Source organism: Patella vulgata, chromosome 4 (genome assembly GCF_932274485.2).
Source record: "Patella vulgata chromosome 4, xgPatVulg1.2, whole genome shotgun sequence".
NCBI classification, from domain to species: domain Eukaryota; kingdom Metazoa; phylum Mollusca; class Gastropoda; family Patellidae; genus Patella; species Patella vulgata.
In genome coordinates, this window is record NC_065882.2 from 21143170 (window position 1) to 21158901 (window position 15732).

A 15732-nucleotide genomic window follows, 5' to 3' on the forward strand; every position below is an offset into this window, starting at 1 on the left:
ATCATCGAACCGATACGGGGGTTGGATGGCCGAATGGTTAGCACGCGCGCGCTGTATCATAAGGCCTGTCATTGAGTCAACTGGCGTGGTTTCGAATCCCAGGTGTACGTGACAAGAAGTAGGGTCGCCTGTCCAACCTCGCGGGGTTTCTCCGGGTCCGCCGGTTTCCTCCCACTGCTAAAGACCATAATTATGTTAGTCCCGAAATGACCTAGATTGTGAAGGGTGGACGTCAAACCCCATTTCTCTCCCTCTCTCTCTCTCATCGAACCGGTACCGAAACAAATACATAAAACTGTACCACACAGATAATAGTAACCTTAATTGCATATACTTCCGCCATGTTTCGAATATAAAATGATGTTAATGTTGCATTTTAGAGGGTCTACTTTCATACATTCAACAAACCATGTCATTAACCTGAGACAATTTCTGGTTTTGTTTTTTATATTGTAGACTGAGAGGCCCCAAACAAGTCATTAATTACAAAAAGGGCCAAAGTTATTTCAGTCTTTCTCTTCCTTTCCCTTCTTTTGCATGGCGAACATTGTTGACGTTTTTGTGTAGAATCGTAGAAAAGGGCTGGAATATACATTGTATGCAAGATTTTGGTGAATATTCGTGATTTCGAAGCGTAAGGATACGAGAGTTAAGAGGTTGGCTAGGTTGAAATGTAGGGCGCAAAGTTGTAAGTTTACTTGTCTTTACTTCCAGTTTGAGTATCTCAAGTTTTCCATGATGAAGCGCATACATGCTTTTTAGCAAAAGGTTGCTACATAATATATGTGGTAGAACGCGTTCTACCGAACTAAAATTTGGGAAAAACTTAGAGCGGGTCTAAGAGACCAGAATTAACATGAAAGTCAATGGAGACACTATTGGTGATCTGTGGCCATCCAATTTCAAAGGTCGCTTATGTGGAGTTGTGTTTCTTTAACTATATTGTCAACACAGGCTTTCACTGTCAGTCAATCAACAATTAAAGATGCATTATTCTGGCTTCAAATGTTACTATTATTTAGATATTTTTTTCAATACCAAGCCTATAATCAACTCGCTAGGATATCGGATGGCAGAGGTTTGACGGATTAAACACGATCGCTATTTAATGATTTAATTTAAAATGGCGAGTCGAGGCTACGATAATACACAATCTATGCCACTTCTTGTCAAAACTTCATACAGGGATAACTTCGCTCAGAGCAAAGACTAGTAATTAGAATAAAATTTTCAATAGATTCATTTCGCATTATCTTTGTATGAATGGGTAGTATTCTGAGAGATCACCATAGAAATAGTTCCACTACTGAGGTCTTTTGTCTTGCCCAAGCCACAAAAGTAGATTGTTTTAGGGACTTCCTTTGAGCACGTCAGTGTCATCATTTGATGACTGTTGACATTAATAGTTTAATACATATAGACAATACAAGTTGACTCCCTAAGTAAATAATTAGTGGTCTGTGTCCAGGTGGCGCTGTAGTATGAGAATAGAGTTGTAAACAATGATGGCTGACTAAATAGTCACTGAATTATATTTTAATTAATAAATAACCTGTTTGAACATTAATAATGTCTTTAATAAGACCCCAAACAACTTACATGGTGTCAGAAGTTTAAAGTGACAGCAAGTATGCAGAATCTACCACCTCCCAAGTCATTAGATTTGACAAATAGTAGAAATAAGAAGGAAGCATGGACTTCGTTCAAGAAACAATTTGAGTTGTACCTGACAGCCTCTGGAGCGAGGAATCAACCAAATGATGTTAAAAGGTCTGGATTGCTGCATCTTGTTGGTGAAGATGGAAGGAAAATAGCCTCCACATTCCAAATAAAAGAAGAGGGTGAAAATGAAACCTCAATAGAAGATTTAATCAGAATGTTTGATGATTATTTTATTGGTGCCAGAAATATTATTTATGAACGGCATATTTTAAGAAATATAAAGCAAGAGAAAAGGGATTTTGATGAATTTTTGACAGAAATCAAGGAACAAGTAAAAAGCTGTGCTTATGGTGAGATGTCTGACGAAAGTGTTCGAGATCAGATAGTAGAAGGAATAAGTAGTCCAGTCTTGCTGCAGAAATTACTAACCAATAAAAATTTAACATTAGAAGTAGCCATACAGGAATGCAGGACATTTGAAAATGTAACTAAACAGATGAATCAAATGACATCTAAAGGTCAAGAAGGCGCTACTGCAGTATGTCACCAAACCGTTGATGCCTTTAGTAAAAAAGGGAGAAAAACAAATAATCATCCAAGAAAAGATGAAAATAGAAGACATACAGAAACAAAACATAAATATGAGCCAACAAACCAGAAGAAGTTTGACAAAACTTGTCAACGATGTGGTTACAATCATAAATATAATGATTGTCCAGCATATGGTAAAACTTGTACCAAATGTCATAAATTAGGTCATTTTAGTAAAATGTGCAGGACCAAGAAAGTCGACCAATTTACTGAAGACAATTCTGATGAAGATTTATTTCTTGGTATGGTAAATGAAGAAATTATTGATGAATCAAATGATGAAGATAATTTATACATATCAATGGTGAAAGAAAATAATACCAATAGTAAAGATACCTTAGAATGGAACATAGAAGCCAAAGTTGGTGTTCAAGACAGAAAAGTTAAATTTAAATTAGACAGTGGAGCGCAAGCTGATGTGTTACCCTACCATGTCTATCGACAAATATCTAGAAAAAGATTAAATCCAACCAAAAGAAGACTAGTTACCTATAATGGTCAAAGATTAGATATAGCTGGTGAAGTTATTCTTATGGTTAAAATAAAGAATGACAAGAAATTGGTCAACTTTATAGTTATTCGAGATAAAACGGTTCCAGTTTTAGGGCTGAGATCCTGTGAAGATTTAAATTTAATAAAACGAGTAGAAAGTTTAAATAACAAAGACAATGATATATTTAATAAATATAATGACGTTTTTAATAAAACAATAAAAGGTATAAATGTGCCTGAAGTTAAAATCTATATGAAAGATGATGCTAAACCAGTCCAGTATCCTCCCAGAAGAATAGCTTATGCTATTCGTGAACAAGTCAAGGAAGAGTTGAATAGGATGGAACAGAATGGTATTATTCAGAGAATAAATGAACCAACCGAGTGGATAAATGCAATGGTGGTCGTAGAGAAGCCTAATGGTAAGCTACGTATCTGTTTAGATCCCAGAGATTTAAATCAGTACATCATATCAGACCAATATAAGATGCCAACCATTGATGAGATGACTGCTAGGCTGAATAATTCGAAGATATTCACAAAATTAGACGCTACCGAAAGTTTTTGGCAGCTAAAGCTTGATGAAGAGTCATCAAAATTAACAACATTTTCAACTCCATTTGGTAATTTTTGTTTCAAAAGACTTCCTTATGGTTTAAACATTTCTAGTCAAGTATTTCAACGTGTTATGAGTCAAACATTTCAAAATCATGAAGGCGTAGAAGCTTATGTAGATGACATAATGATACATGCTGAAAATCAGAAAATTCATGATGAAAGACTTAAAGCTACACTAGACAAATGTCGTGAAATGAACTTAAAACTGAATAAAAATAAATGTGAACTGAATAAAACTGAGGTAAAATATCTTGGTGTAATTATCACTGGAGATGGTCAGAAAATTGATCCGGATAGAATTTCATCCATTGTAAATATGAAAAGCCCATCTTCTAAGGAAGAACTACATAGATTTCTAGGGATGTTGACCTACTTAGCTAATTTCCTACCCAATCTTTCTCAAGAAACTGCAATATTGAGAGACTTAATTAAAGAGAAAAATGTGTTTGTATGGACAGCAAACCATGAACTAAAATTTCAACAGCTAAAGAGAATGTTGACAGAAGCACCAGTTTTAAAATTCTTCGATACAAAAGAAGATATTACTATAACTTGTGACAGCTCACAATATGGTTTAGGTGGTGCACTATTACAAAATAACAGACCAGTCGCGTTTATATCAAGGACATTGACTGATGCTGAGAAAAATTACTCTCAGATTGAAAAAGAACTGTTATCAATTGTATTTACTACAGAACGATTTCATCAATATGTTTATGGTGTGAATAAATTTAAAGTTGTTAATGATCATAAACCATTAAAATTTTTATTTACAAAATCATTGACATCCGCACCTCCGAGAATAGCAAGATTGATGATACGTTTACAAAAGTATAATTTTGAGTACGAATGGATACCAGGAAAAGACTTAAAAGTAGCTGATACATTAAGCAGAGCACCACAACCCCCAAAACCTGAAGATTTAAAGTTTCATCAGGAATTAGATTATTATGTGCATGTGGTACATGCATTATTACCATTTAGTAACACAATGTTAGATAACTTTCAAAAATCGTGTGAAGCTGATAATGAACAATTAGAATTACGTAGAATCATTCAAAATGGATGGCCAGATAATCGTCATGATTTAAATGACACTGTAAAACCGTATTGGAACTTCCGCGATGAACTTTCAAATTTTAAAGGTTTAATTTACAAAAATAATAGATTGTTAATTCCTAAAGAGTGGAAAAGCGACATGCTGAGACGATTACACGAAGGACATTTAGGTTTTGAAAAATGTGTTACTCGAGCAAGATCCTGTATGTTTTGGATCGGCATGTCAAATGACATTGAAAATTACGTAACAAAATGTGAAATATGTCAAACATATAAAAATCAACAAACAAATCAAACACTTCAACCACATGAAAGACCAAATATTCCATGGTTAAAAGTTGGAGCAGACTGTTTTCATTTTAATAATTTAGACTATTTACTGTTAGTTGATTATTATTCAAATTACTTTGAGATAGCTCAGTTGAAAAATTTGTCAGCTGAAGAAACCATATTAAAAATGAAATCCATCTTCGCAAGACATGGAATTCCAGAAACCCTTGTGTCTGACAATGGGACAAATTTTTCAAATGAAAAATTTAGAAAATTTTCAACTGAATGGGGAATAAATCACAAAACATCGAGTCCTCATTATCCAAGAAGTAACGGGTTAGCTGAAAAATATGTTGGAATTGTTAAAAAGTTACTCATCAAAGCTAAAGCTGATAAACAAGATCCTTATTTAGCTATATTAAACTACAGAGACAGCCCAGTTCTTGGATCGAAAACTCCATCACAGTTATTATTTGGAAGACGATTACGAACTAATTTACCAATATCCAAATCATATCTAAGACCTACAAGACAGATAGGTGTTCAAAAGGAAAGAGAAAAGAAGATAGAAGGTCAAAAGAAACAATTTGACAAAACATCAATTGACTTGAAACCACTTCAACCAGGTCAATCAATCAGCATTTGGAATTTTGATAGAAAGAAATGGACTCCTGGTAAAATTCTATATCAACACAACAGTCCAAGATCTTATATGGTACGAAGTGATGATGGTTCAGTAATAAGGAGAAATAGACAACATTTAAAACCTTTCTACACAGAACAATATCTTAATCATGATCCAGTTGACAACACAATTCAAAATGGTGGACAAAATGGAGACAATAACTTTCCAGGAAATTTTGAACTAGAGCACAATCAACCAAATGGACCAAATGAACAACAAGAAGAAATTCAACCTGATATAAATGAACCAAATCTATTGAGAACTGCTAGTGGAAGAGTAAGCAGGAAACCATCATGGATGAGAGACTATGATAACTAAATATATTTTGTTCTGTGAATTTAAAACAATTGGATATTGCATGTTTAGTTTGTTACTTTAATTGAGTGAAGTTTAATTTGTGTTTAAAATTTTATTTTATATAAAAAGGGAGATGTTGACATTAATAGTTTAATACATATAGACAATACAAGTTGACTCCCTAAGTAAATAATTAGTGGTCTGTGTCCAGGTGGCGCTGTAGTATGAGAATAGAGTTGTAAACAATGATGGCTGACTAAATAGTCACTGAATTATATTTTAATTAATAAATAACCTGTTTGAACATTAATAATGTCTTTAATAAGACCCCAAACAACTTACAATGACAAAAAGGTACGGACCGATAACTCTCTTCATTTCCAATTAAACTGAACCAAACTGTACTGCACATAGCTTAGCATATAGTAACCCAATTCCCATTGAAATAAAGGTGAAACGGCGAGATTTCGCCTGGGTGATGTCTTGGCATCCTGCACATCATGAGAAATATCGCTTCGAAAATGTGGAACGCATTACCACAAAGAAAAACTGTTAGGTAACTATTTTAGTGGCCCATTCTTCAATAGTTGTGACATAATTACTTATATCAATACAAACTGTGATTATATGTGTAGGGAATTGTGCGTTTGAAGCTATTTTACATTATAATGGGTGAGATAATTTACTTCTTAAATTGTATTTACAACAGAAAGTCATATGTGGGTCACATGATTTGTAAACAGGATTGAATGAGCACAGTGTATTAGCTTGATCTTCCTTCCCAAACATCCCTATTAGTTATGTGTGTTATGACTCATGAAACACCACGGACATGATTAAACCATTTGTAGAGAGGTTAGTAAATATAGATAATATTGTTTGCGTAATAGTATACATATTCTATTCTATCGTTTTAATAGAGGTATATCCAGTAGCTGATCGAGGAGCTGCGAATAGGGGCGGGGTCCAAATCTAAGGCGCCATCCATAAATCCATAATTAGTGGATTGCTTATCATTATCTAGTCGGGATGCAGTTGGTAAATTAGTAGTTGATTTCCTTTTTGTACACCATGATGTGTATGTAAATCGTTTAATGTTATATAAACAGGAGCTACAAAACAACTTCCAGATCATTGTTTCATTCTAACACAATTTAGGGTGAAAACCACAAGTACAGAATACTGGGTGTTCTAAAACAAATAAGTTTAAACTGGACTGTACCCCCAATGATATGTTTCAAACCGACTTGAGTAGACATACGTTGGGTAACATCGTCCAAAATATTGAGACGTATCGTGACAGACAGCTACACTTGGGTCAGTTATACGAGATGGAGGAGAAAGTACCAAAATATAAGCAGCCTGGGTGATAAGCGATCAAAAAGGCATGTACATTCCTAAGCCTGTTGGAACAAGGAATTGTCATATTTATCGAATCCGATGCGCGACAAAGAAATTATATACTGCAATTGTTTTCAAACAGATGATAAGTGATAAGTCCTGGCTCAGTTTAGATGCTGTTTTTACCCTTTCATGATTTTTAGGTGAAAAGGTTGAAGATCGAATCTGTCAAATGTGTGCAAAGAACTTTCCAGAAGATGAAAAACATTTTATTTTAAACTGTTCCTTACAGTACTGCAATACTGGTTTAATGAAGCGATTTCAGATTTACAATTCACACAAATGCAAAATAATGACAAATTAATATACATATACAATCTACAGCGTCTGCTAAATTTGTGACTCACGCTTAGTAATTTGTGTATGTTAATTAATGTAGTGACATATAGGTCCACTTGGCAGGGTGTTAATTTTATATTGATTTTCACATGTCATGTTTGTATAACATGTCACTGAAATAAACAACTTAAACATACATTATGCAAGAGCTAAATCTGCCTATTGCAGGTCTTTTTAAAGCCTGAAATGTTATCTAAATTATTAATTAGACATTAATTAACTTATCCAGACCGTAATCAACTCTCGATGTCATCGCTAGCCTGTGCTACTAGCTGGATTAGGATCCGATCTGCTGCTCAACACTCATTCATGATTAAATAATAAAAAAAATTGGATAATCGAGACTATATTTTTTTATCGTACCGACTATAGTAATAATGATCGGGGCTAGGCCCAAAATTCAATCGCTTTATTCTCGGTTCAGAGTGGATCAATTTGACTGAAATTTTCAGCAAATTCCCTTTACATTATCCATTTTTTAATTATTATAGTGAAAACTGCCAGCTCTTATTTAATCTCCCATAATGTATCTTTAACTACTTACTACTATATTCAAGTTGACATATAAAGTTATTTCATATTATGATTGTTATAACCTCGTGGGTTTTCTCCGGGCCCTCCTGTTTCCTTCCACTACTAAAGACGTGCAAGCAAATTATTGAAATAGAATTTAACCATATGCTAGTCCCGAAATGACCTGGTTTGTGTCGAGTCGACGTTAAACCCATCTCTCTCTCTCTCTCTGATTATTATTGATTTTGTTATTATATTTTGTGAACCTTAGGGACGCTTACTTGGTTTCATCCGCACTCCCATCCCCAAGTTTAAATCCGCTGCATCTTGTAAACGCCTGGCGCACAGTATGCGACAACTTATTTTTTAAACGACCAGTTTGGTGACAATCGCCCACGATGTACGGTCTAAAAATCGCTTAGTGTGCACCCCCATTCAAATTACTTCATTCTGAGTCAAGTTATAACTGTTTGTAGTTTTGTGCACTGTGTGCATTGTGGTAACAAGGGCACTGGTATATTCGAGACTTAGCCTCGCTTACCCATTTTTAAATTATTTTTTTTTTAAATGGCGAACCGTTCTAATCTAGTTAAAATCTCTAGTATCCGATGCCATATGGTCTTGTTTTGTTAATAAATATCTAATTAATAGTTTATATAACATTTCAGGCCTAAAGAAAGAGAGAGAGAAATGGGGTTTAACATCCACTCGACACAAACTAGGTCATTTCGGGACTAACATATGCTTTAATTTTATTTCAATAATTCGCTTGCGCGTAGGGGTCTTTAGCAGTGGGAGGAAACCGGAGGACCCGGAGAAAACCCACGAGGTTAGACAGGCGACCCTACTCCTTGTAACGGGGGATCACGTGGGTAAGACGCTGGCTCGCTAGCCTGGAGGTCGGGTGTTCGACCCCTGCATTGGCCGAGAAAGTTCATCCAGATTTTCCGGCGTGGTTTCCCCTTGTCAGTGATGCAGAACGGAAGGCCTGACAAGGACAGCTGTCTAGTCCTTCGGATGAGGGGGAAAAACCGAGGTCCCGTGTATATATTGGAATGCACGTAAAAGATCCCCTGGCAGTTGGAATTCGATATAAGAGTAGGCGATAGTGCCGCTGCCCGGGCAAAATGTTCCTCATAGCACACTGTATGGCGTATGCCCGTCTTCATTAGCCCAGTAGGAGCAGAACAGTAGGACGTTAAATTTCATTTCATTTCATTTACTCCTTGTCACGTACAACTGGGGATTCGAAACCACACCAGTTGACTCAATGACAGGCTTTATGATACAACGCGCACTTGCTAACCATTCGGCCATCATTTTATTGTCTAGAATGCCCAATACCCACTTGTCAGTAGTCAGCTTATAAACATGATACAGGGCATCGTTTAAAATTTATGCGAAGAAGAACCCCATCGAATTGCTTTTCGACCACAAATCCTGCACGTTCCAAATCAGATGAGGACACATGTTAATGCAACTTTTTAGGGTTAAGTAATGGCCCCAGAGTAAACGATTTGAGTGCTTGTGTCAACCGTCTCTAAAATAAGTATTTTTATTTTCCAGGCGCTGTTTTATGATGGTTGACTTACGTAAGAAATTGGTCATCGTTATTCTTGTTTTCTGTTTACCATCTGTGAATGCTCAAGATGCCTGTTCAACAGGATTGTGTCGATGTTCATATCGCACGGCAATCTGTGGGAATGCAAATCTAACCTACATTCCAAAATTTCCACGGAGAATCAGAACAATAAACTTCAAAAATAATTATTTACCTCATATCGACTCAACAACGTTTTTAAATATCAGCAACACGATACGAATAATTGAATTACGCCATAATAGCATTCAAAGTATCGACGAAAATGTGTTTCAAAATCTATCAAATGTTCACTTTTTGGACTTGTCTGACAACAGAATCAAATTGTTTAATATTTCGACCTTTCTACCTATTAAATACTTAAGGGTGTTATTTCTAGGGAATAACAAAATTTCGACCATCGTAGCGGGCGTTATTAAAAGTCTAATGTCCATCACTATTAATAACAACAATTTGGATGACTTGCCAAACTTTTGTGATCACCAATCCTCTTTTCCAATTTTAAAGAAATTAACTCTTCAGGGCAACCATATTGATAACTTTTTTCCAGAAAACTTAAACTGTATGGATAAGTTGGAATACCTGAATTTGAATGAAAACGGCATCGTCTCTCTGAAAACGGATTATTTTCATTCTTTCAGGTCTCTGACCTGGCTATCTATCAACAGTCAAGGGAGTCCAGATCCGTTAATTATACAAGACCGTGCTTTCAACAACAGCAAAATTCTTACCCTAATTCTGTCAATAAACATGTTATCTACTGATCACTTGAACGAACATGCCTTCGATGGATGTGATAATTTACGAAAATTAGACTTGTCTAAAAATGATTTTGTTCAAAATGAGGAAAAATTAAATGTCGCGCTTGCCCCTCTGAAATCTCTTAAAAGCTTATATCTAAATGAATGTGGATTACGAAATATACCCAATGTTGTAGCTAAATATCTTCACCGTCTAAATTATTTGTATATTGGTGTAAATAGAATTAAATCATGGCCTGATAATTTCTTTGAAAAGAATATTGATTTGCAAGACTTAAACGTGGCGGACAATATAATTCAAACTATTACAAATAAAATGTTGCCTAAAATGTTAACAGAAAGGCTGAAAATAATAGCATTGGGCAACAACCCATTCGTGTGTAATTGTGAATTAGTTTGGTTAATTCAGTGGATTCATCGAGAACCAGACAAGTTTTTTGAATATCCTAAGGGATACAGTTGTCTCAACATAACTGAAAAAATATGTCTGAACAACACAGGACTTTTTATTTCAGTGACAACTGTTACGTGTTTCTTTATCTTTGTTATTTTCATCATGTCCGTTATCTACAAATATATCTGGCATATTAAATATCATATTTATATGTTGAGATACAGACCTAGGCAGTTATTGGATATTGCAGAGAAACATTTTGTTTATGACGTGTTTGTTGCGTACTGTGTAGAAGATAGAGACTGGGTTAGAGATAATCTTGTACCTATCATGGAAGATGGTGAAAATATTAAACTGTGTATCCATGAAAGAAATTTTCAAGTTGGAAGATTTATCATGGATAATATTGTACAGCATATGGAGAACAGTCGTAAAGTTCTTGTTGTTTTGTCCAATGATTTTGCTAGAAGTAAATGGTGTCAGTTTGAAATGAGTTTAGCCCAGAAACTAGTTATAGATATGAGTATAGAGTCAATAGTAGTCGTATTACTAGAAAATATAGCAACAGTTAATATGAGTAAGTCATTGAACGCCCTATTAAAAACAACTACTTATATCTCATGGGATGATGAAGGCGAAGAAGATGTATTTTGGCATAAAATAAAAACATCACTAAAACGCCCATATCAATTATGATCAAGCCAGAGTACACACAGCTTCTACTGGGTAAGACTTGCTGCATGAAAGTAGGACGTTAAACCCTATTTCATTTCTACTCGGGAGGTGGGTGGTCTGTGTATAGTCCATTTGGATCCTGTATTTTAACATTTTAAGAGAAGAAAAGTCTGATTTACTCATTTTGTATAGGGCTTGTTTTGTATTTTTAATTTTTGGTATTTTTGTTTTATCTAGGAAATATTATACATAGAGAGCTGGGTTTTAACTGTGTTGGTATTATATTACTAGAAATAATATGTATCATCTTCAGCGGCGTTTATAAATATATATTTTTCGATTCATGCGTATATTATATACTATAATATATAATCTGTAGATCTAATTACCAAATATTTATTGTTAATGTTTTATTTTACTTATAAAATGCGCCGGTGTATAATAGTGAGTGGACTAATGTTCGGGCATAATTATAGTCATGCTTGGAATCAGTACTGTACCCAAACAAATTGATGTTTACATACACAGAGAGTATTTGAGTATAGTCTTTGATCCGATGTTATGATTGTCCAAATCGTCACGATTCTGCACTGGTCGATTCCTTTGACGTATTTTACTCCCAAGAATGTCCCAGATATGCTCAAATGGATACCAGTAGTGTTGTAGCAGTGGACTACTGAAGCAGAAAATCGAAACGACACGCGCTTGGTGTGATCTAGGGTTGATGTCCATAAACATTGGCCTTGTTAAAGAGGATCTCTGTTTGGTACCGTTTGTCATTAATGTTACCTTAACCTGTTACCAGTGGACGCTTACAGTTATATCATGGAACCTGCTAGCCGTGCAGATGTCTTCTGATGAGGGGGGGATCACGTGGCTAAGTGGGTAAGACGCTAGCTCGCTAGCCTGGAGGTCGGGTGTTCGATCCCTGCATTGGCCGAGAAAGTTCATCCAGATTTTCCGGCGTGGTTCCCCCTTGTCAGTGATGCAGGACAGAGGGCCTGAAAAGGACAGCTGTCTAGTCCTTCGTATGAGACGAAAAACCGAGGTCCCGTGTATACATTGGAATGCACGTAAAAGATCCCTTGGCAGTTGGGATTCGATATAAGAGTAGGCGATGGTGCCGCTGCCCGGGCAAAATTTCCCTCATAGCACACTGTATGGCGTATGCCCGTCTTCATTAGCCCAGTATCGGAGCAGAACAGTAGGACGTTAAACCCCATTTCATTTCATTTCATTTCTTCTGATGGGTCTCGTAGTTCCATATCCAACCGATTTAACCCGATTACGAACAGTCCAGAAGGATGGTGGTGGTGAGGTAACCATTCCTTTTTAACATAGTGCTTGGCGCTAACAATGATGTTCCACGAGTCTCAGTAGTGATGTGTCGTCTCTTGCTGACGTATTGCGAGGTTTGCCAGAACGTTGACGGTCCTTTACAACATCAGTCTTTTCATGTTTTTGCAATAATCGATTATGGGCGGAGGAGTGGTGACCCAACGGTCGCCCAATCTGTCTCAATGACACCCGAGCATTCCGCTGTAGTGAGTTGTCGCGGTCCCGCTGTGAAGTACAGACAGTGGACACAGCGATTTTGAAACTTTCCTCAATCCAATGGCTGATAACCTAAACATGCTTTCTATGGCACAACGGATCTGTTACGTGCTGCACTGGCTGCTTTCACTTGTATATATTTGCATATATTTATTTACGTGGGTGCATACGTAAACTTATAAACTTCTCATGGGGGCATAAACGTTCGGGTGTTTTTCTCTGTGTATATGTATCACACACAATCTGTAGTAGGCCTGCTTTTGTCGAAATAAAGTTTACATTTGTTTTTTTTTTGCTTGTGTGTTTTAGACAAAAAAAAAGTAATACCAATTCTATTCTGTCATCGTTTTCGTTCAGAACTGTTTATTACCCACGAAGCTTTTTTATCAATAAGATTATTAAAATAGTACATATTTTATATTTGTTTTTTATATATTAACGGTGTGCATTTAACGTACAAAGTATTCATATAAATCACCAAACCGATACCGAAACAAATCGGAAATATATAAAAATGTACCACACAGACAAGTGAAATCTTAGTCACGTTAGAAAATGAAATGAGGTTAAAGTTACTTTTTGTTAGGTCTAGTTAAAGGAGCATTATGTAACATTAGATAAAGGACTGACAGATCTCGCTATAATAGATAAAAGATAGATAATGAAAAGGGAATATATTCAAAAAGTTCAGTCAAATTACTTCACCCTGAGCCGAAGAAAAGTGTAGCTCCGATTGTCATTGCTACCGTTGTTAAGATAATAAATAAAGCCTCGATTATCCACTTTTATACGCCCACATTTTCACGTGGACGTATATTGTCGACGCCCCTGTCCGTCCGTCCACAATTTGTTTGTGCACCCTCTACAGGTTACAATTTTTGTCCCTTTGACGAAACATGAAATATAGGCTTATCTCCAAATGACCTCGGTTCTTTTCGATATTGGCTTATGGATTATGATCCCTGAACGTAGTCTCTACATTCCAGGTCACATTTGAACACGTGCAATGGTCTGTGTGATAAAGTCTAGTATTGATGGCGATATTAGCGACCTTTGATTTTTGTATTTTTACTGACGTGAATAAATACAAAAACATAACTAAGTCGAAAGTCGACAACACACTAAGCCAAAATAAAAGTAGAAAAGGAGAAGTCACAACACAACGAGGGGTGCTATTATCGCGGTGTGTTTATTTCTTAATTTCCTAATTTCGACTCGATTTTGGTTTGTTTAGCATGCTGTCGTCTCACATTTTGTCTTAACTTCTACCTTGCGACTAAAAGGGGCGAAAAGTAGAAATTAAGAATGGTAGTTATAAGCCTCCATACATAATAGTAATTCTCCACCATTGACTTTAATGTTGAAACCATTCCGATGATCGTAATCTGTATAACGACAAAGGTTCCAATATGTCAGTTAATGATAAAAGTAACGCACTTACGGCTTTTACTGGGGATATTCGGAGATAATAATTATTTATATTGATTCATGCGTATATATACTATTCAAAAAAAGTAGGGGATATTTGATTTTTAAGTGTTATTAAAGTCACCTAATGAAACTGACGAAGAAACAAATGACAAAATGAAATGAAGTTCACATTCATCGATTTATTCCAAATGATCGTTAGACTAAGTAAGGCACAGACTGACCATTATAAGGGTAAAATGATACCCGGGGTCAAACAGCAAAGTTACCACAGCATCACAACCAAGTCAGTAACGGGTAAATCCTCCTCTGTTTGATCCGACGTGGCATACTCCTAATGAGACGTCTAAGGTCATTTTGGTCCAGATTGTCCCATTCCTGTTGCAACGCAGCAGCAAGTTCTTGGACATTGGCAGGACGTTGTTGACGTTGACGTAACCTCTGTCCAAGCATGTCCCAGACATGCTCGATGGGGGAGAGGTCGGGACTCAGTGCTGGCCAAGGTAATGTGGTGATGTTCTGTTGTTGGAGGTAACCTGTAACGATCCTGGCCCTGTGACATCTTGCGTTGTCATCCTGGAAGATGAAACGGCGGTCATGACGTCGTGCGAACGGCACAACATGGACTGCCAAGATGTTGTCCCGGTAGTACTGGCCTGTAACACGCCCTGCAACAACATGTAAAGCCCTTCTTCCAGCAACAGTGATGCCTCCCCACACCATAACAGAACCACCCCCAAATCGATCATGTCTGATGACGTTAACGTCTTGGAAGCGCTCGTTTAGACGACGCCACACCCTCCTACGTCTGTCCAAAAAATCAACAGTGAACCTTGACTCATCTGAAAACATCACATTGCTCCAGCGTCGATTATCCCAGTGTTGACGATCCCTACACCAACGACGTCTTGCCTGAATGTGATGATCTCTCAAACAAGGGATCACACGAGGACGTCGGGCGCGAAGGTGACCCCTATGCAGTCGATTCCGAATCGTCTGGCCACTCACTCTCACACCAGTGTCTGTTTGAAGACGAGCGCTGATCTGATTTGCTGTGATGACACGATTTCTCAAGGCCAAGGTACGGATAAATCGATCCTGGGCTTGAGTTGTCGCCCTTGGTCGACCTGAGCGTGGTCTGTCCTGTACAGATTGTGTATCACGGTATCTGGACCATAGCCTGCTTATGACAGACTGAGAAACATTCATCGTCCGCGCCACAACCGCCTGTGTTGTGCCGATCTGTAGCATGCCAAGGGCACGTAACCTTTCATTTTGGGTAAGCCGACGCATATCAAAATTTGTTTTCTGGTCACTAAAACAATTAAACTGATGTTTCCACCCTGGAATTCAATGCCACAATGACTGTAACATTCAAAGTCAGAGTCGTGCA

General features: G+C 36.8%; 1 protein-coding gene across 1 annotated transcript; it reads left to right on the forward strand.

The window, feature by feature from the left end:
- The first annotated feature begins 6413 nt into the window (after positions 1 to 6413).
- On the forward strand, positions 6414 to 13277 carry LOC126818245 (toll-like receptor 7). The gene is made up of 2 exons (XM_050545553.2): positions 6414 to 6529; positions 9494 to 13277. Exons 1-2 carry the CDS (start codon positions 6507 to 6509, stop codon positions 11376 to 11378), a joined length of 1908 nt encoding a protein of 635 aa, XP_050401510.2. The 5' UTR covers positions 6414 to 6506; the 3' UTR covers positions 11379 to 13277.
- Positions 13278 to 15732: the final 2455 nt, after the last annotated feature.

Coding starts and splice junctions, on each gene's coding strand:
- LOC126818245 (XM_050545553.2), top strand. CDS start 6,507: ATGATTAAACCATTTGTAGAGAG. Junction 6,530..9,493: donor ATTAAACCATTTGTAGAGAG/GTTAGTAAATAT, acceptor TTTATTTTCCAG/GCGCTGTTTTATGATGGTTG.